This window comes from Telopea speciosissima, chromosome 3 (assembly GCF_018873765.1).
Source record: "Telopea speciosissima isolate NSW1024214 ecotype Mountain lineage chromosome 3, Tspe_v1, whole genome shotgun sequence".
Classification (NCBI taxonomy): domain Eukaryota; kingdom Viridiplantae; phylum Streptophyta; class Magnoliopsida; order Proteales; family Proteaceae; genus Telopea; species Telopea speciosissima.
Window position 1 is genome coordinate 54,727,850 of NC_057918.1, and position 21,113 is coordinate 54,748,962.

General features: G+C 40.5%; 1 protein-coding gene across 1 annotated transcript in view; it reads right to left on the reverse strand.

Moving 5' to 3' along the window:
• Positions 1–21,113, reverse strand: part of LOC122656258 (integrin-linked protein kinase 1-like) — a 146,887-nt gene that overhangs the window by 25,517 nt on the left and 100,257 nt on the right. Inside the window, exon 10 of the mRNA XM_043850740.1 lies at positions 18,523–18,608. Within this exon, the coding sequence (XP_043706675.1) occupies positions 18,523–18,608 (86 nt within the window). The remainder of the gene's footprint in view (positions 1–18,522; positions 18,609–21,113) is intronic.

The window sequence follows — 21,113 nt, forward strand, 5'->3', positions numbered from 1 at the left end:
TATCGAAGTTTAAGAAGGATAGAAAGAAGTACGTCGTATGGGTGGAGGGTAATCTTGGAAACTATGTGAAAAAAAAGGAGAAACAGAATTAATAAAAAGACTGAGGGGCAGTTTAGGAATAGAAAATAAGAAAGAGAAAAGTGAAATCGTGGATTTGGCTTGGGGTTACCGATTGCAGCCTTGGAGTCTGCTAATCCAGAGAGGAGACGGTGGGAGAAGTGCTGGGCCAAGGATGCGAGGGAGCTGACCAAGGATGGGAAGACTTGCAGCAGGGAGCTTCAAACCAGGTATGTGAATTTCATTCTTCTTCTGCTTCGATTCTCTGTTACTCTTCTTCTCTTCTCGAAATTTATTTTTTCTGGTTTCTGGCGGAACCAAGGAAGTGGGTGATGGTGGGTTGGGGGTTATGCTCAGGGAATCGAAAGAGATGGGATTGGGGGTTTGTCTGTAGCAATCGCAGGGGGTGGGATGGGTTGCTGGAATCGACGGGAAGAGTGGGCTTGGTTCTCTTTTTTTTTTTTTTTTTTTTTTTTCTGAGTCGTCGTTACAGCGAGGAAGAAACGGAAACAGAAAGGGGTTGGGTTTTGCTAAGGGGGTGGAGACAGGGAAGGTGTGGTTGCCTGGAATCGAAGGGGGTAGTTGAGTTTTTTTTTTTTTTTTCACTGCTGCTTCTGGTATAGCAGAACAGTAACGGAAGAGAGGGTATAGAGAAGAAGAAGAATGGGATGAGATAGATGGACAGGGAAGTAGATGGATCCTTTGTCTCTGATACCAGATAATGCAGAACCAGGGAGGGTGGTCTGCTATGGTGGGCTTCACAGAGGGAACAGTGGAAGAATTAGAAGAAAGGAGGGGAAAGGGAGAGGGAACTCACGTCCACACACACACTCTCACAGAGCTTCACAAATAAATCTTCTCATTAATCAAATTTTCAAGTCTATTGCTCTCCTACGGTTACAATGAATAAATAGAGAATAGCCTTGCATAGGAATAGAAACCTAACTAAAATAGAAACAACCCAAAATGGAAACTACTAAAATAGCCCATATCTAAGAAAAGGAAACTACCTAATAAGCTCCTACGTAATCTACTCATGAAATAAAACAAATATTGCATCCTAACTAAATTACCAGCCCTTGCCAGACCAGAAAACCGGTTTAGTACCAGTCCTTGGTTTGGGCTTCCAAAGTGGGTCATGCCGGTCCAGCCAGGTTAAGGCAACTGCATCAAGTGGAGTGGGAATAATAATGGACAAAGATCTAAAGAATGATGTTGTGGATATTAAAAGATTAGGAGATAAGATTATATCCATCAAGCTTGTGTTGGAGAGATAGGTTGTCAATGTTATTAGCATCTACGCACCCCAAGTAGGTTTGGATGAAAATAGTAAGTTACAATTTTGAGAATATATGGATGGATTAGTGCAAGGTTTTAGTCAAGGAGAAAAGATTATTATAGGAGGTGATCTGAATGGACACGTTGAGAGATTGTAGATGATATGAAGGCATCCATGGAGGCTATGGAGTTGGAGGGAGGAATGAGGAGGGGATCTCAGTTCTAGACTTCACGATAGCCTATGACTTATCCATTGTGAACACTTTTACTGAAAAGAGAGAAGAGCATTTAGTAACCTACAAAAGTGGGCATCATATCAGCTGACTAGATTTCTTCCTAACAAGAAGATCAGATAGATTGTCCTGTAAGGATTGTAAGGTCATATCTGGGGAGAGCATAACCACTCAACATAGATCGGTGCTCCTGGATACTTGCCTAACTACACAGAAGCACATGATAGGGGAGCCTATTTTCCCTAAATAAGGTGATGGAGCTTACAAGGCGATTCCTTGAATTCAAAGTCGTAAAAAAAAAAGAAAATGGGACTTTGAGGGAAGCACTAATATGATGTGGAACAAGATGATGGCTTGTATTAAGAAGGTTGCTAAAGAGGTTTTAGGAGAATCGAAAGGTATACATCATGCCCATAGGGAAACCTAGTGGTGGGTTGATGAGGTCCAAGCAGTCATTAAGGCTAAGAAAAATTGTTTTAAGACATGGCAAAGGACTAAAGAGATAGAGGATCTTTAAAGGCATAAATTTGCCATAAATGAAGCTAAGAAGATTGCAGGGAAAACAAAGGCAAAGAAATATGATGATCTCTACAATAATCAAAAACAAAGGAAGAGGGAAAAAGCAACATATAAGCTAGCTAAAGTGATAGAAGGATGAGTAGAGATTTAGACCATGTTAGATGTATTAAAGCTTAAAGGAAAATTCTATAGGACAGTTGTTTGACCGGCCATGATGTATGGGGCAGAAAGTTGGGCAGTTAAGAAGTGTCATATTGATAAGCTTTGTGTAGCAGAGATGAGGATGTTAAGATGGATGTGTGGAAAAACAAGGATAAAGTACGGAATGAACATATTAGATCGGACTTGGGAGTAGCCCCGATCAATGACAAACTATGAGAGAGTCGTTTAAGGTGGTTTGGTTATATTCAACGGAGACCTAGCGACGCTCCAGTAAGGAGTGATATGATTCCGATTAAAGGGGCTAAAAGAGCTAGGGGCAGACCTAAAATGACCATAGGAGAAGTGGTGAGGAAGGACATGCATAGGCTAGGGCTTGTTCCAAGTATGACCTCGGACAGAGCCTATCGGAGGTTAAGGATCCATGTCACAAACCCCATTTAGCTGAGATTCTCCTAACGAGTTGGGCTATGCCTCTTTCCTCTTACTATCTTTCATCGTTCATTTTTCTATTTCTTTTCCATCTTTCTTTTGTCCTTTTCCTTTTTCATCTCTCATCTCTTTCCCCATCTTTTCTTTTTTGGTTAAAACTGTGTTTTCCATACTCTGTTTTGTTTGGATCCATGTAGCCGACCCCATTAAATTGGGATAAGACTGAGTTTGTTTGTTTGTTGTCAATGTATTAAAGGTGATGATGGTAAAGTACTAATAAGGGATGAGGACATTAAGGAGAGATGGAAAAAGTACTTCTACAGCCTTCTAAATGAACATCCTTCGAGTAATTTGGCCCCGAAAAGCTGTATTACTCATCTTGACAACACTTGGCACATATACCCCAAATTAGGGTATTTGAAGTTAAAGAAGCCTTAAGAAAAATGAAAGTAGGCAAGGCCCCAGGCCCATATGGATCCCAATAGAAGTGTGGACGAGCCTAGGAATCTATAGTTTATCTTGGCTAACCAAGTTGTTTAACAAGATTATGAGCACACAAAAAAAAATGCCAAATGCGTGGAGGAGCATTATGGTCCCGATTTCCAAAAATAAGGATGATAGTCAGAGCTACAATAACTATAGAGGAATAAAACTAATAAGTCTTACGATGAAGTTATGGGAGAGAGTCTTTGAAATCCACCTAAGAAAGGAAACTAATATTTCGGAGAACCAATTTATTTCTATGCCAGGAAGATCCATGATGGAAGCTATTTTCTTACTTAGGAGAGTCATGGAAAAATATAGAGAAGGCAAGAAGGATCTCCATATGGTCTTTATTGAACTAGAAAAAGCCTAGGACAAAGTCCTTAAAGAGTTATTCTGGCATATCCTAGAGAAGAGAAGGGTGTCATGTAAACCATAGTTGTCAAGGCGTCGCGGCGACGCCTAGGTGTCTAGGTGCCTTAATCGACTTAGGCGCCTTGGTCACCTAGGCATGCGCCTTCGACACCTTTATCGCCTACTTGGTGTTGCCCTACTTTAGACGCTGTGACAACTATGCTGTATAATGGTGCGATGACTAGCGTTCAAACTGTGGGGGGTCAAGGCAGTGAATTCCCAATTACAATGGGCTTACATCAAGGATCAACCTTAAACCCTTATTTGCTTGCGCTTATCATGGACGACTTAACCAGAGGCATATAAGATGGAGTTCTTTGGTGTATCCTTTTTGCTAATGATATTGTTTTGGTGGATGAGACAAAAGCAGGGGTTAACGGCAAGTTGGAGGCATGGAGATCAAACTTGGAATCAAAAGGTCTTAAAATAAGTAGAACAAAGACGGAATGTATGGTGTGTAATTTTGACCGCACTAGAATGATTGATGAGGTGGTGAATATTGATGAGGGAGAATCCCCAAAGTGACTATTTTAGATATCTAGGCAAATAAAGGTGGTGATATAGAGGATGTTGTTGCCCAAAGGATTAAAATAGGATGGATGAATTGGAGAGCTGTGTCCGGAGTGCTATGTGATCGGTGTATCCCTTTAAAGCTTAAAGAGAAATTATTAGGACTGTTGTTTGGTCGGCTATGATGTATGATGCGGAATGTTGGGAAGCTAAGAAACGTCACATAGACGAACAAAGTGTAGCACAGATGAGGATGTTGAGATGGATGTGTGGCTAGACTAGGAAGGATAAAGTAAAGAGTAATCATATTAGAGCAGAGTTAGGAGTAGCTTCGATTCAGGATAAGCTATGTGAGAGTCGTTTAAAATGGTATGACCATGTTCAACGAAAGCCTTGGAATGCACCAGTATGGCGGAGTGATTTGATTCAGATTAAAGGTACTAAAAGAGCCAGGGGTGGGCCTAAATTAACCATAAGAGAAGTGGTAAGGAAAGACATGCATAGCTCAGGCCTCGTACCGTATGTGACTTCAAATAGAACTGATTGGAGAGCAAGGATCCATGTGGCAAACCCCATTTAGTTGGGATAAGGCTATGTTATTATTATTTCATTTCGGTGAATTTTCAGCCGAAATGTTACAAATCATATGTTATAAATACATGGTTTTGATGAGGTCGGTCAAAATTCCGACCTATCTTGTAAGTATCATCAGTTTTGACTGAAAAGCTCCAAAATTCCTATTTTCTTTCTATTTTGACCAAATCTTTCCCTTAAAAGCTTGGATAGTGGTTGGCAAGGTTTTAGAAGTCGGTTTCGCCAGGCCACGAAACCGAGTTCTGCCAACTTTTATTTTTTGCAGTCTTGACTTGGTGGTGGGTTTCAGTCGCCATCTGGTTAAGATAGGTCCTGGAACTTGACATCCACCCGATTTGAAGTTTTCTAAACACAGTGGAAACATTAGTTTTTTTACAAATTCAAACCCAAAGTGGTACTTTGACTTCAACCCCTAGGTTGGTAGTTTACGGCGTACATGAGGTCTACCCTAGGCTATTCCACACAATATTTAGAACACAAATAATTAAAGTAGACATGTAAAACAACTTAAATAAGAATTAGGAATTAAAAAAAATCAAACCATAAACCATTTAAGCATTAGGCATCATATTCATAATCATAAATGTTGATGGTTTGATGGTTTGTTAATAATTGTTAGAAACTTGGAAAGAGACAAAGATTAAACAAATACAAGTGTAACTGCGTAAGTGTATAATAAGTCCTACCATTGGAGGTGAGATTTGCAAAAAAAAAAGGCACCAACTATGTGTTTTCCCTTCACCAACAGATCGAGAGAGGTAAGACAGAGAGAGATTTCGAGTTTGGGGTCGAAATCTCGCCGAGCGGGTATATTTAAGTCACTTAAAGTTTGTCTGCTTCGACCGAGTTGAACCGAGACCAAGATAACTGACAAGATCTCGGCGAGATACGGAGATCTTGCCCGAGATATTGTAGTATTTCTGTATCGCCTTTGTGTCTTGGCAAAACCGAGATATTATTGAGATCTTAGCTAGATCTTGTACCATGGTGCTTGGGAAGTAGAGGAACACAGTGGAAGTGAAGATTTGATGCCCAACAAGAAGATTTGTGCAAAATCCAAAGTTAGAGGTAACTCACTTTTCCCCAAAAATAATTTTTGCAAAAAAGAGGTTCAATACTAGGTTGTTGTAAAACCCACCCCTAAACTGGGTCTAACTGAAATTGTAAGATTTCAGGTTTCGGTTCAGTAACCATGTATGGCTCAATGTTGTGGGCTTTACCGGTTATGGATTCGGATCAATCCCTTGATTCACCAATGGAGGATTTCGAAGAGCCAACTCAATTAGCCATTATTGAATTTGAAGAACTCGGCGGGACCCCGCACATGTGTTTTGCATGCGAAATATGTTGGGTGGAGCATATGCAAAACCTGTCAATCTCTTAAGCCGGATCATAGGTTAGAACTCGTTAGTAATGCTATATGAAAATCGGTATCTTATTTGGGGTAATATTGGTTGAAATGTAATTTTCTCCTATGGGACCCACATACCTAGTCTGGGTTGAGCTGCCCACATACCTTCACGGCCGGGCTCTCATTTGTGTCGCAGGATATCATTCCCGAGGCTTAACTGTATGTCCTTCTTGAGTTAATTACCTTTTAAATAGTTAGGTGAATCTATTTTCACAAACTAATTCTAAGATGGCGCAAAACAAACAGACCTTAGTAGCCTTACCTATATAAACAAGGCTTAGCTTAGGAATTCATTTCCTACTCAAATCAGAATCCGATTTCTGCTCTAGAGCAGAGAGAGAAGCTCTGGAGAATTGGACACTGGGGAGAGAAGGCCTGGAGAAAGACTGATTGACTGGGTTTGCTGCTGCCTCCTTCTGCTCAACATCATTCAGGTAGGCTGCAAAACCTCATGATCTGTCCAACCCCTTCTTTTTCTTTGGTTTCTGCTGTGTTCATAACTCAAGCATCCCAAAACCTAGAAATGTGGAGATTTAGTGTTAAACCCCTCAAATCCAATATGCATTTGGGTTATTTCAACCTAATTGATGTACTCTTCAATCCTTTCTAGCCAATTTTTTATTTGGGGGCTGTGCATGGAAGGATCCATGAAAATAACCTCAAATCCCTACACTGTAACCACCACCGGATGGAGCCACTGCCATCCTACCGGTCAACCGGTCCCAGGGATGGCCTCCATCCGGTCCTCCCGTGCTGTGTTGGTTTTTGCCCTAAATTGTTAGGGCTTGTTTTTGGTTTGTCTTAGTAACCTAATTAATGTTGTGTATCGTTAAATTAAGCTGTAATCTTCTTTTGGTGAGGCCTATTTGTGAAGTGGATCATCTACTCACTTGTGCAACTCTCCAACTCAACGAAAGTGAATTTGACCTTAATTTGAGAGTGTTTATTATTTTCTTTTCTATTTATGCTTGCTGCACTTGCTCATTCATTATATTAGAAGTTATGTTCATATATGTTTATAGCTTTTCTTTTGCATTAGATGTATGCATGATGTTAGGTTACATTCCATATTGCATATGCATATTATTATTGTGATCTACGAATGATGTGTTTGAGAGATGATGATGGAACTGATTTACTTTACTACTTACTATTGAATCATATGACATTCATATTAGAAATGCATATGGTTAGGCTTTCATAAACCCAATGCTACGACCCTTGCCAATAGGGGTGAGGTTTTGGACAACCAGTGGTAGGTCCGAAGGGATGATTCCCGAATATCATTCACTGTCTTAGGTCCGAAGAGTATTTCCGGAATGGGGTAAACAGCAGGGTTAACATTGAGAGTTCGCTGGAGACCGATGTGTAATTCCGATACTGGCTGGTCTCCACCGTAACAGAGTGGTATTTTTAGGGTCCGATGCGTAATTTTAGAACTGAGAATGTCATACCTGTTACAGTTATAGTTGTCATGGCGTGTCGACGCCATAACGGCGCCATGGCGTCATATTGCTGGAGAAGTGGGCATATCGACCACCGATATGGATGATGTAAGAATATCGACCGATATGGCCTCCATGTCGTCGCCATGGCGCCGCTATGGACGCCATACCACGACATATGACCATATCGGGCGATATGGTTGTTTCAAATTATAAAACTTAATTTTTTAACAATAACTTTTTTACCATTTTTTATTTTAATGTTTTTTCCTTAACATAAAAAAAAATAAAAAAACATCAAACAGAAAACACTAATACACTATTGACTAATACACAATCACATATTCACATCAGCAATTTTCTTTTTTATTTAGATGGGTTGTATATTAGCTTTATTCACTCAATATAAATTACGTTCTTATAATTGTTTTTTTTGTTTTGTTACTTTTGTAGTCATTTCATATGAATCATATCTCAATTCTCATGATTTTTCAACTTTATTATCAGTAAGACTATTGCTATCAATTATTTGATAATCCATGATTTCATACACACTAATGAATATTACACTTTCATGAATTAAACCATAATAGATTAGTAGTACACTTTCATGTTAATTTTTGATGTTATAGGGTATATATTATAGCATACTAAATGACATTAAAAATAGAGAAAATAAAAAATAAAACATGGTCGATATGGTTGCCATGGCGGGCGACATGTCGATATATCGACATGACAATATTGACATGACACCCCTCCACCGACTTGGATCGCCGTGACGACGTGACAACTATGGTTACAGTAGCATTTAACCTCATGAGACCTAGATTTGTTGTTAGTTGCATGGTTAGACTTGAGATATGCATCATGGATTATTTGCATCTGTTTGCATGTTTCCCCTCACTGGGCTCAGTGGAGCTCATCCCTCGGTATATCTTTATTTTAGATATGGCAGCTGGTGTGATGATGACAGATGTGGAGCAGGATGGGCATAGAGATATACGTGATGATGATTGCTGTACCTTAGTGGCTACTAATTGAAGTTGTTGGGTGATGGGTTATGTTTTGATCAATTTATGAAATTTCCCTTTTTATGTAAGTTAATCTTTTTTGGGATATTATGTATATTTATAAACATGATTGTAAAGCTTAGATCAACAGTATGGTTAAGTAAATACTTTTGTTATCATTTAGTACTCTGTTATTGACGTTTATAATAGTATTTGGATCTTCCGCTACATTCTTTGATTTCTTTATTGATCATTATGATTTTTAATTGTGAGGTAGACCACTGAACTGAGATCCTGGTGGTTTTGGGAATGTCTGTGGACATTCAGTCACATAACCCGGGTTAATCTGGGTGGGGTGTGACAGTTGTTGTCCTTCAAGTTTGTATATGTTATATATTTTGGCCTAATCTATAACTTCATGGTGCCGGATTTCATTTTCTGTTTTTAAAATATTTTTTAATTTTTCTGCAAATTTAAAATGATTTTCTTGCAACAAAATTTAGAAAAAAATTGGGTTAACACTTGGTGTTTGAAGGTCATTTTTTATATGTTGGACATGATAGGCCGATCTACGGCCTCACGGAGTTAGCTTTTGTTTTCTGTCAGAAAATTAATTATTTTAATTTCTGAACTTTATAAATTATTTTTTTAAACTAAAAAAATTCAGAAAAATAGGGAAAATTTTCTGTATCAAACAATTCTACCTCCTCCGCAAAAGCAGCCTGGAACTTAGTCCGCATGAGAGGCCCTTTAGTCCCTTGGAGGAAGCTTCTTTGGTTCAAATATCATATCCCCCGCCACTGCTTCACAGCCTGGAGGATCTTCTTGAACTGCTTTCCTACTCAGGCCTTTCTCCGCAGCCGCCAGATTTCAGTCCCCCCTTATTGCTGCCTCTGTTGGAACAGCTTGGAAGACTTAGATCATCTCTTCTTTGGGTGCCCTACTGCTACTGCTATTTGGAAAGGAATCTTGGCCAAATGCTGGCCTACCCCTAGAAGAATCCTTCCTTTCTCTCGAGAGTGGATTTGGATTGATATGACATTTGGAGGCTCTTCTATCTGTGACTTGGTCGGCAAGATGGCTTTTTGCAACTCTGAACCATATTTGGATGGAGTGTAATATCAGGAAATGGACCTCTAAATCTCGGTCCTACAACCAGATTTGGGATTCGATTTCCTTCGAAATTAAAGCGAAGTTATTGTCTGCTCCTCCTTCTTCTTGTATTGATTCCCCAAGGAACAGACACATTGTTGTATCCTGGGGTCTCTCTTCTGTCTCCCTTGTAGCTTCTAGCCCTCTTATTTGAGTGGCTGTTTGTTTCTTCCCCTTTTGGGGGCCCTTGTAAATTCTTTCTCTCTCTTTGGTAATGAAATTTTTATTCACCCAAAAAAAAAAATGATGTTGAATAGCTAATAATGCATGCATTTTTTTTTTTATGTAACAATGTAAAAGTAAGAAGGTTACTGCACAATGATTGAGGGTGGAGGTGGAGGTGGAGGTGGAGAGCATGTAGATCCTATAGGATACAATAAGAAAAAATCATGGTGGTGCTAAATTCTAGAGGGTCCACTAGACTGAAGTGGCATTTGGGTGGTGGGTATAAGGATGTGGCAAAATGCACCATGGTTCCTTATGAGGTGCAGCAGGCCATGTTTAAACACTTAAAAGGGAGGAAGACTAAAGAAGGCCTCAAAACAAAGGGCCCAAGATGAGTTTGATGAGGCAGTGTAAGAGAAACACCCACGAACTGCCTTTGGTGCTTTGACAGTGATTTCATGCCTGATGATTTCAAGACATAGATAGAGTGGAGACAATTTCAACATGCTAGGGTAGAGAGCCGACTCTCACATCAGATGGAGAGGGTTAGGGCTTCAGAGATGGGGAAAAGAGCTAGTGCCTATGGCTCTAGAGCAGCTGAATCAGAGGCAGGGCCCGCAGGGGAGAGGAGGAAGAAGGCAAGGGGAATTGCCTTTTAAGAGATTACCGAGGGTGTGATGGCACCCCCACCCCCCAGATGATGATCACATTGAGGTTTTCAGTAGGATCCTTTAACATACAGGCAGGAGGATACCAGACAGAGTGGAGACAATTTCAAACTTCTACCATAGCATCATCCTAGCTAATGTTGGCCCATGCTTGACATTGCAAGGAGGGCTGGCCCAAGAGTGAAGGGACCCGCTCCATACAAATTGATGAATGTCCAAAAGAAGGAGCTGGATGAATACATTGACACATTAAAGGGGACATGGAAGACCTATGGAGTTATTGTGATGCGTGATGGTTAGATTCGACCCACTAGACAGTCCATCATCAACTTCATGGTCTATTGTGATAGTAAGACTGTCTACCTAAAGTCAGTGGACAAGGACAAAAGGATGGAATGGATATATATATACAAGTTGCTGAAGGAATTTCTGGAGGAGGAAGGGCCACAGAACATTGTCCAAGTGGTGATGGACAACGGAAATAAATTTAAGAAGGCACGAGAGAAACTGATGAACATACACAGCAGAAGGATCCACCTCTTTTGGACATCATGTGCAGCCCATTGCATGCTTAAGGACATGGGGAAGAGATCCTTGGTAGCTGGTGTAGTCGAGCGGGCAAGAAAGTTGACAACATTTGTCTATAACCATGTATTTTCTTTACAGTTATTGAGGGAAAAGTGCGAAGGGTATTTGGTGAGGCCTAACATTACTTGATTTGCCACCAACTACGTTGTATTGAAGAGCTTTCAGGTGAAGATGGTTGGCTTGAGGTCCATGTTTTCTAGTGAGGAGTGGTTTAGTTGAAGGGAGTAGGGTTCGTCATGGGGTTAAAGCAGCACAAGTGACCATCTCTAGTGACTAGTTCTAGCTGGACTTGAAGAAGGTCCTTCTTATATTAGGTGACCTAATCCATGATAAGGTCCTACAGATGCCAGTGCAACTGGAGTACATTCTCACTCAACCACGGTAAGAGGCAGAACCGATTGGGTCACAAACGACTAGAGCAGTTGGTGTTTGTGGATTATAACAAGAGACCTAAGATGCAGAACATACACCAAGGCATGGAGGGTGATAATGAACCAATCGAGCTTGCCAACATTTTCCAGGTTAACTCAGATGACGAGGATCCCCTATACCAGTGGTGAAGGATCAAGGTGGCCCTATCATGGATTAGGGTGGGAGTTAGACCCAACCACAAGATAGATAATCAGATGGGTACCGATGTGGATGGGTATATGGCATCTCACGAGGGCCGTGTGCATTCATAGACACCCAGACCTTTGGAGTCTCAGGCTGGCGGAGATGATGAGGACCACCCCGAGTGGTCGTATTTCAGTGATGGGGATGATGGGGTGATGAGGATGATGATGGTGAAGCTTTAGAGGAGAGACTTAGTTACTCATGCCACACAGAACGAGGATATGGTGCATGTGCCTCCATGTATAAGGCCTATAAGCTACTTGAGAGTCCCACGTCACCGATTCACACCACCACTTGAAGAGGATGATAGTATGGAGTCCACGGACATTAGTGTCAGAAGCTTGACTGATACTCTCGGAGGCATGAGTATGGAGGTTAGTAGTTTGGGGAGCAATGGCGTGCACTGCCATATGTACATGGCACAGAGAGCACCAGTTCCAAAGTATGGTCAGTTTGGGCATGTTAGCTCTTCATCATCATTATCCTCTACCTTTGAGTATGAGGGTCAGTCATGCACTAGACCAGGTTTTGTGAACAACATCTTCTCATACCCAGCCCCCCCAGCCATACATGTCAGTTCTAGTTCTGCAGACACCATCCAGTAGCAATGGCTCTTGCTCGAGTTTTGCACAATTCAGAGATCCATACCCTAGGTTAGGGTAAATCAAGGGTGTTGATGATTCGGTTTATATGGCTAGCTTATGTGATACAATCGGAGGTTAACTTGGTTCGGCAGCGGCAACTTGCTAGTGGATTTGATCCAATCAGGCACTCATTTCAATACTAGGAGTCTAGGACTGTAGGATGGACATAGAGTGACTTGTTGCTTGTATTGTTGACTCTTTGTAACAAACATTATTTGATGTATGATTAATGAAATGGTTTATAATTTGATGTTAAATCATTCCTAATATATATTTAAGTTGTTTTACTTGAAATATGTGTATTCTAGTACTAAACAATGTGTGGAATAGGCCATATTAGAGAATGTATACAACGTAGACTCTCAATCTAGGGTCTAAAGTCAAACTACCATTTTGGGTGTGATTTTTTAAAATCCAGGCCTAAAATAGGCTGTCCTACAAGTTTCATGACCTAATTTGGCCATATGGCTCACGAAACTCAACATCAATATTCCTGGAAAAAATACCAAGTTTCAGCCGGAATTTCAGTTTGGGGCTTAACCGAAACCATGCCCAAAACCAAAACCTCAAATCTTGCCCCTAATTTACCTAGCATCAAACTAGGAGGGTGCTACAATGCCTTACTTTAGGTTGCTACAACCCGCGTGGGCAGTATCCTCTGAACACCCCCAGCAAAATAACCAGTGTGGGCTTATATGTGTTGCCCTAATTACAAGCTCAAACTAGTCTAGGCATTTTATCAGACACCTTGCCTACGCAGTAGTACATATGAATGGGAATACAAATTAAGGTTACTTCCAACCAACGTTGTATTCATCTTCTGTGTCTTACCCCTTTCTAGTCTTCTTCACCGCCAAAGCTTTCCTCAAGTCATAGTTGTCAAAGCGTTGACCGATCCAAGACATTCGAGGGCCAGCTAAGCACTTAGGCGACAAGGTGCCTGCCTAAGCACCCTAGGCACTTTAGTATTTATTAATGTATTCTTAAAAGATTTGTCATCATTTCAATCTTAAATTTCCAAAAGCACTTTGGAAGCCTTAATTATACATTAATTTTTTACTCTTGTTCCTTGTGGTTATAATAAACTACAGGGAGAAAGAATGCTACCTGGGTACGTGCGGTGCACTGCCCTTGCGCCCAGTCTCGGGGGCAGGCAAAATGACCACCGCGCCCTATGGAAAGGCAGAATTTCTCGGGGGAGTGGTGGTCATTTTGCCCGCCACTGTGTCTGGGCACAGGGGCAGCATACCGCATGCACCCAGGTAGCGTTCTTTCCCTAAAATAGAATATTAATCTATTAAAATAAGATAAACAAATACCTTATTAAAGAAAGGGGATTGAGGGCATTCTCGATGGATTCTGCCACAAATTCTAATTAAAAGAAGGGGGATTGAGGGAATTAATATATAAAATAAGACAAACAAATATCTTATTAAAAAAGGGGGAGTTGAGGGCATTCTCGATGTTAATGGATTCTAGAGTGGGGACTGGAAGGCCAGGGGGAATAGTAGAGCAAAAACGACTAGTCTTCATGGAAACATGCTCTATGCACAACATTGAAAGAATCGCGACTCTATGGCTGCCTGTTCTCGACAAGGCTGTGACAGCGTTGAAGGGAGGGGTAGCGACACTGGAACTCAAACAGGTACACTCCTTCCTCTTTCTTCTCTTTTTTTTTCTTTTTTCGTAGCGATGATGGCATGGCGGTGGCCACTGCAACTTTTCTTCGTCGGAAGCAATTGTTGTGGCTGCCATTGCTACTGCTTCTTCAATCTTCTTATTCTTCTTCCTCCCCCTCCTTCCATCTTCTACTTATTACGCTGCTGCTACTGCTGCTATGGTGTTGGTGCTGGCAGCGACTGTTTGTATTGCTGTTTCCTATGGTTGAGGGAGTCGAGTTGCAGGGGTGAGAATGTGTTGCTGATACTGAAGTGCCTTGCACGATAAGGAGACAGCTTGCCTTGGCCCAGATTTTCCACTTGGACGCCTAAGCAATGCCTAGGTGCCTACTTTGACAACTATGAGCTAAGTTGTCGCTTTGGAGATGTTGAAGCTACTTGCAAACCCTATGTTTGTACACTCTTCTCCTTCTTCTCTTTCTCTTCTTTCAACCAAAACCCTTGATGATGTCTTGTAAGCTTGAAGAATCCTTCCCTTGTGCTCAAACAATGGAAATCAAGTAACTCTTCTAGGGTTCTCTTGGAGACTCTCTTCCCTTCTCTTTTTCTTCTTCTTCTCAAACCCAAACCCTTGATGAAGCTTGATGCACTTGAAAAATCCTTCCAATGGAGCACAATCGATATCCTTGCTTGAAGGTAGTCTTCTAGGGTTCTTCTTTAAGACTCCCTCCTCTCCTTTCTTCCCTCTTCTTCTCTAGTGTCTTTTTCTTCTTTTCCCTTGAGAGTTCAAGTGTTAACAACACTCACAAATCGATTTTAAAGAGCCCTATCCCACAGCCAAAAAAGGACTAGGTTGAACCACCCACGGTTAACATACCGCACTCGTCCGGTGCCGGAATGACTTGATTCTGGTGGCAATATAAAGAAGATTTGAATCTCTACAATTTCCATGATATGAGCTTCAACCCAGGTACAGATGAAGTTCTCAAAAAACGCACCTCAAGCTAATATATGTGCAAACAGAGTATTCTGGTCACACTGCGCTGCCTTCACATTCAAGAGCATAGTATCTTTGATTGAGCGCAGTTTGAGTTGATTTTTAAGGCATATGAAAGAAGACTTGAAGTTCTCCTACTCACATGCTTTGAGCTTCAACTGATTTGGCCTGAAGGTTGTGCGAAAAATCATTTTAACAGGCTGTGAATAAACTCTGATTTGCTGCCTAGATTTCGGAGCCGGCAAACCTTCATCCAGAGCCTACAAAACTCCATTTGGAGCTGGACAGTGCCTCAACCAAGGAGGAGGCAATTGGGTGAGAGCCCACAAGATTCACAAGGGAGACTCAGTTTTATCATGCCACGCAGGATGAGGATCATAGTGGACGTACCTGGAGAGGCTACACTCGAGGTCCACGCATGCAATTCAGACCTAAGGAGGAGGCAACTAGGATGGGCTTAGATGTATCGAGCTTGTCTGACACAAAATAAGCCATGAGTTTGGGTGAGAGTAGAGGATATAGGCATTGTCATGCACCATCCTTTACAGGACAGAGCCCCAGTCCAATACATCATGTTGATAGTGGCTTCGAGAGTGTCAGTTCAGCTTCTGGGTATAGTGGATATGGTGGTAGACTATCCTTCTAGAGCACCGGTTCGGCATTTGGAAGGTACGATGGCTATGGTGGATGTATTAGTTCTTTCCACGACACTGATTATGGGGGTTAATCAAGTGGTGGGTCATCTTTTGTTGACAGCATCTTCTCGTATCTAGGCCAACAATTTGCCAGCTCCACCCAACTTCAGCCTTTTTTTTGGATGAATAACTATTAAATTACGAAGAAAAAAGAAGGAATACCCCTGCTTCAGCCTTAGTAAGCCATTCCCTAGATCAGAGTACCCCTGATATGTTGTAACACCCTGTATGCATATTATGGTGGGAATGCCTTACTGTTCTTTGGTATTATTTATATGATATTGATATATTATTTCAATGAGTCTTAGTGCTGCTAGAGCAGTGAATTGAAAGGAAATTAAGAAGAAACAGAGAAGTTGAGTCAAAGGTGAGGGATCCATGACTATGTACTATAATACAATGTATGTATGTTGTGTAAGAGAAGCATGGGTATGCATTGTATGATGTGAAGTATTTATTGAATGATGCTTGATTTACAGATTGTTATATGCCAATGGGAATGCTTAAAGTGTTTACTTGATAATATTTGGATGTTGTATGAAGTATGACAAGAGATGTTTATATGAAATGATATGCATATGGTTTATGAACGTGATATGAAATCTGATATATGCCATGCAATGAAATACGTATGAGAACAATTTCACATGTTATGCCAGGAGAAAGTAATGAATGAATATGAAATGAAAAGGGTAATGAAGAGATGGAAGTAAACGAATGAAAGAGAAGTATGGTTAACCTAGAGGGATCCCTAGAGGAGTAACCTACAATAGATCAGTGAGTAAAGACTACCCTAAAACATCCTCACCAATCATACAACCATCAAATTTAATAATCATAATCTACATCTAATTTCAATTACATCAATTAAACCAAACTCTTTAATTTCCTTTATTCTTTTTCAATCATATGATTTTCTTTCTTTCAATCGATATCATCCCCGTACTCATGATTGGATGGCCTCACAATATTGTCACACACCCTTGTGATTTACCACATCATCCAGACCCAATCAGATTACCATATCCACACTCACGGTGGATTGGCCTCACAATAATATCATAGCCAATTTCCATCACTACCAAACCCACACAATTGAGGTGGAATGGACTCGTGATGGCGCATACATATATCCTCATCCTTACCATACTCAATCATGGTGAAATGGACTCAAGATGGCATCACACATACATCTTCATCTGTTCCATATCCACACATTCATGGTGTTATGGACTCACACTTCCCATCTGCCATAACTGCCTCTACTGCCACAATAGCCATATCCCTACCCTCCATGCAATCCCCCTCGTCCACGTGAGGTACTCGCCTATTGTCCCTATCTCTCATGCAATCCCCGTCTACATGAGGTATCTTTATCATCTCACTCCAGAAAGTGAGGTATCCAAATCATCCCACTCCACTAAGTGAGGTAATCACACAATCATATCCGTACCATCCACTCAATCCCCCCTCCATCCAAGTGAGGTACGTGCCTATGGACCCTATCAATGTAACGCCCCAAGAAGACATGCCTAGTACCGGCCCACATGGGAGATCGTTGAGCTGTCCCCACCAAGAGACAGCGTAGTACCAGGGGGTTTGGGAGATTGGTGAGGGGGTGCAAATTTAGTCCCATATCGGCTAGGGAGGGAGATCCTGAGCTATTCATAAAGAGTAGTCTCCTCTACTTAGTATGATGTGCTTTAAAGTCGTAAGGCCTATTGGGCCAAAGTGGAAAATATCATGCCAAGATGGGGGTTGGGTATTTACAATGATATTAGAGTAAACTCCCAACACCGATGGTGGGGCCACAGTGGAGATGTTGTGCCCATAAGGAGGGAGAATGTAATGTCCCAAGAAGACAGCATAGTATCGGCCCGCCTGGGAGATCGTTAAAGTGACCGCACCAAAAGACGGCTTAGTACCAGGGGATTTGGGAGACCGGTGAGAGGGTGCAAACTTAGTCCCACATCGGCTCGGCTAGAGAGGGAGATCCTGAGCTATTGATAAAGAGTAGCCTCTTCTACTTGGTATGACGCGATTTAAAGCCGTGAGGCCCATTGGGCTAAAGCGGACAATATCATGCCAAGAGAGGGACTAGGTCGCTACATTATAGGTGGGCAGTCATGGACTATCAGAGCAATCGGGCCCACAACATGCCATGGGATACATATGAGGTACATTCCGAGGAACGGCTATGATTTATCCAATCATACACATCTCGTGGAATGGACCCACCAAGAAACTCCACGTGAAATTGAGTGGTGAGTGTTGTATGCTTGTTTTTCCATTCTAATGTTGTTTTAATTTTTTTTAATAGCTTATTTACATTTCCAATAGCTAAATTATATGTAGACTCAATGCTAATAATAGGATTAGTGTACAGTACCATTCAGCGTAACCTTGCAAACTTGGGTTGAAACCATAAGTACCATTTTGGATGGTTTTTTTGTGAAATTATTTCATGGAATAGGTGTGAAGTGTTAAAAATAGGGAGCACAAAAAAAACCAGGTCAATGAAACAATTTCTGGGCCTCAAAACCTTGCTTTCGAGTTGGGAAGAAAAAAATACCAGGTTTCGACCTAGTTTCAGTCAAAAGTTGTGAAATCCCGGTTTCAGCCAGTGTCAAAACCGTCCTCAAATTCACCCAAAAAAAAAAAAAAACCGTCCTCAAAACCAAGATTTTGAAACCTTGCTTGGGAGTTGGTTGATTTTCTAAAGGAACGAAATCCAATGAGATGCAGATGGGTGTTCACGAACTTATAAGGCAATGGTATGCAACATAATAAGCATATTAACATGATAATGGTAATGAGGGTAAAATCAGTACCTCATAGAGAATGAGACCAAAAGAGAAGGCATCAACGCTTCTGTCAAATATTTCATCCTTATAAACCTCAGGTGCCACATAAAGACCTACAAAATGGATAAGGTAAAAAATTGTTATCAAATGCAGGCAGTAGTGACTCAAATAAGTTTCGTTAACATACATAACAGTTAATATGTGAACACAAAATTTTCATTAAGATACTGAAATGGAGTGCAAAAGCAGATTATATATAGTAACATCAAATATAATAAAAAAAAACAATAAAACAAAAGTTCCTGCATCAGCTAAAGCAGGAAGCCTGAAAAAACAAATTATAGTATGAAATACAAGTTCCCATAAGTCTCTGCAACCATCCCATAAGAGCTATTACAAGCAGAGAACATAACTGCATAGGTATCTGATACTTTAAGGACCAATAAAAGCATCACTTATATACCAAATTAAAGAAGAAACCAAACTCTGAACCAGCCACTTCAGCCAGGGTTCCAAAACTTGGGATCCCTAGTGGGATCGAATTCCATGGTTCCCAAAATAGACCAGTCAATTAATGGTAACTATCAGATGGATCAGTTTTGGCCGATATGTATCCCAAACAGCCAATAGTCCTGACCAAGGCCCCATTTCATAAACTACCGCTTCCGCATTATTACAGAAGTGCAACTGGACTCTAGTCATAGTAATAAATTACTAAAAATTAATAAGTCACTATTAACGGAATGACATCAATAAATACTAATAAAGACTAACCTAACTATATTCGAAGACTTCTCTCTATGTGGTTCACATTTACTAGTGAGGCCCCCAGTTCTGCCTGATACCATCTTGATAATATCAAATTAAAATTCAAAATATTATACTCAGAATTATGGCTCCAAGGTTTCCTCATTTAAATTTAAGTCAATAATCCACATCAACCAGAGTGCATCTTTTAACTCAAGACTCCAAAACAGACACATCCTGTTGTGAAACGATAATGTGTAACTGTTTTTGCAATTCCAATTCTTACAAATCTGCACCTTTCGGTTCCTTACATACCCAAAAAATCTCTCATTACACCAAAATCAACCTACTGAGAAAATTTAACCCTCCGAAAAGTGGGGAATGAGAGAAAACACTGGATTATGGCTTTCACTTTCCCTTTTCACAGTTAACTCAATCACTATAGTAGCACAACACAACTTAGAACAGAATAAATAAGACCAAATAATCTGGAACCATACAAAGAGAAGCAGCCAAAATTAAATAAATACACTTACAAAGAAATAAAGCAATGATGATAAAAAAATAAAAAAAACACTCAAATTCAGAGATTTTGGATAAGCCTCAAACGAAGTGAAATATGTTCTAGTGTATCCACATAGCATATATTGGTGTTCCCCTATGATAACCATTCAACCAATGGTTGGGCCCACTTGAAAATCTACTCCCTCCTCCATAGCCTGGCTTATTTTTCATCCTACATCATCTTCATACAGACTACACTCATTTACATACATGCTTTAAAATTTCTTGAGATTATGCCAGAGAGTGATATTTCCTTAATTATCTGCCTTTTTCTTTTTATTCTCTTCAATCATGTGAAATTCCATTGATTGATTAAGGACAAACTTCCCATCCGAGAAGTATGGAATGAAGTACAGATTGTACAATAAATGCAAAAGAATATAATCATATTGATTGAAAAAAGATTTTCTGTGCAGGATCCTCTGGCTGGCCATACTTTTTTGGATCCAATTTTCAATTGATCGTGAACTTTCCCACAATTATTTCATATAAAAAATAAAAAAATGTAAATTGTGGAATTCCGTGAATACTGGCTTGATCGATGTGATCATAGCCCAGCCTTTATTTATAATATTGAAATCATATGACAAAAATATAACTAAGCAATGTGAGACTAAAACCCACATACAAGAATACCCCCACGGACAGATTTACCCTTGGACCCATATTACAACACTCCCCCTCAAGTTGGTGCATACATATCCCAACTTGCTAACAATAGGAAAAAACAATTTTGTACTGATTCCTTTGGTAAGGATATCAGCCAACTGTTCACTAGACTGAATAAATGAAATACAAATAATTCCTTATTCCAGCTTCTCTTTGATGAAGTGCCGGTCAATCTCAACATGTTTGGTCCGATCATGTTGGACCGGGTTGTGAGCAATGCTGATTGTTGAATTGCTGTCACAGTAGAGTCGCATAGGAAGGTCAGTACTCATCCCCAAATCTTGAAGAAGCCCTTTGAGCCAAAGAAGCTCACAAATACCCTGTGCCATAGCTCGGAATTCAGCTTCAGCACTAGATCGAGCCATAACAGCTTATTTTTTGCTTTCCAACAGATGTGCAATATCCAAATATGGACTTCCTATCATTAGGACTGCCAGCCCAATCAGCATCAGTGTACGCTTCTATCCGGAGATGGCTGTGTGGAGAGAACAATACTCCTTTTCCCGGAGCTGACTTGAGGTAACAGAGAATTCTGTATGCTGCTTCCAAGTGAGAAGAGTGAGGATCATGCTGTTAAGAGTACTTAGTTTCAGGGGTATATTTGTACTTAGACACTTACTTATGTATTTTATGTGCTA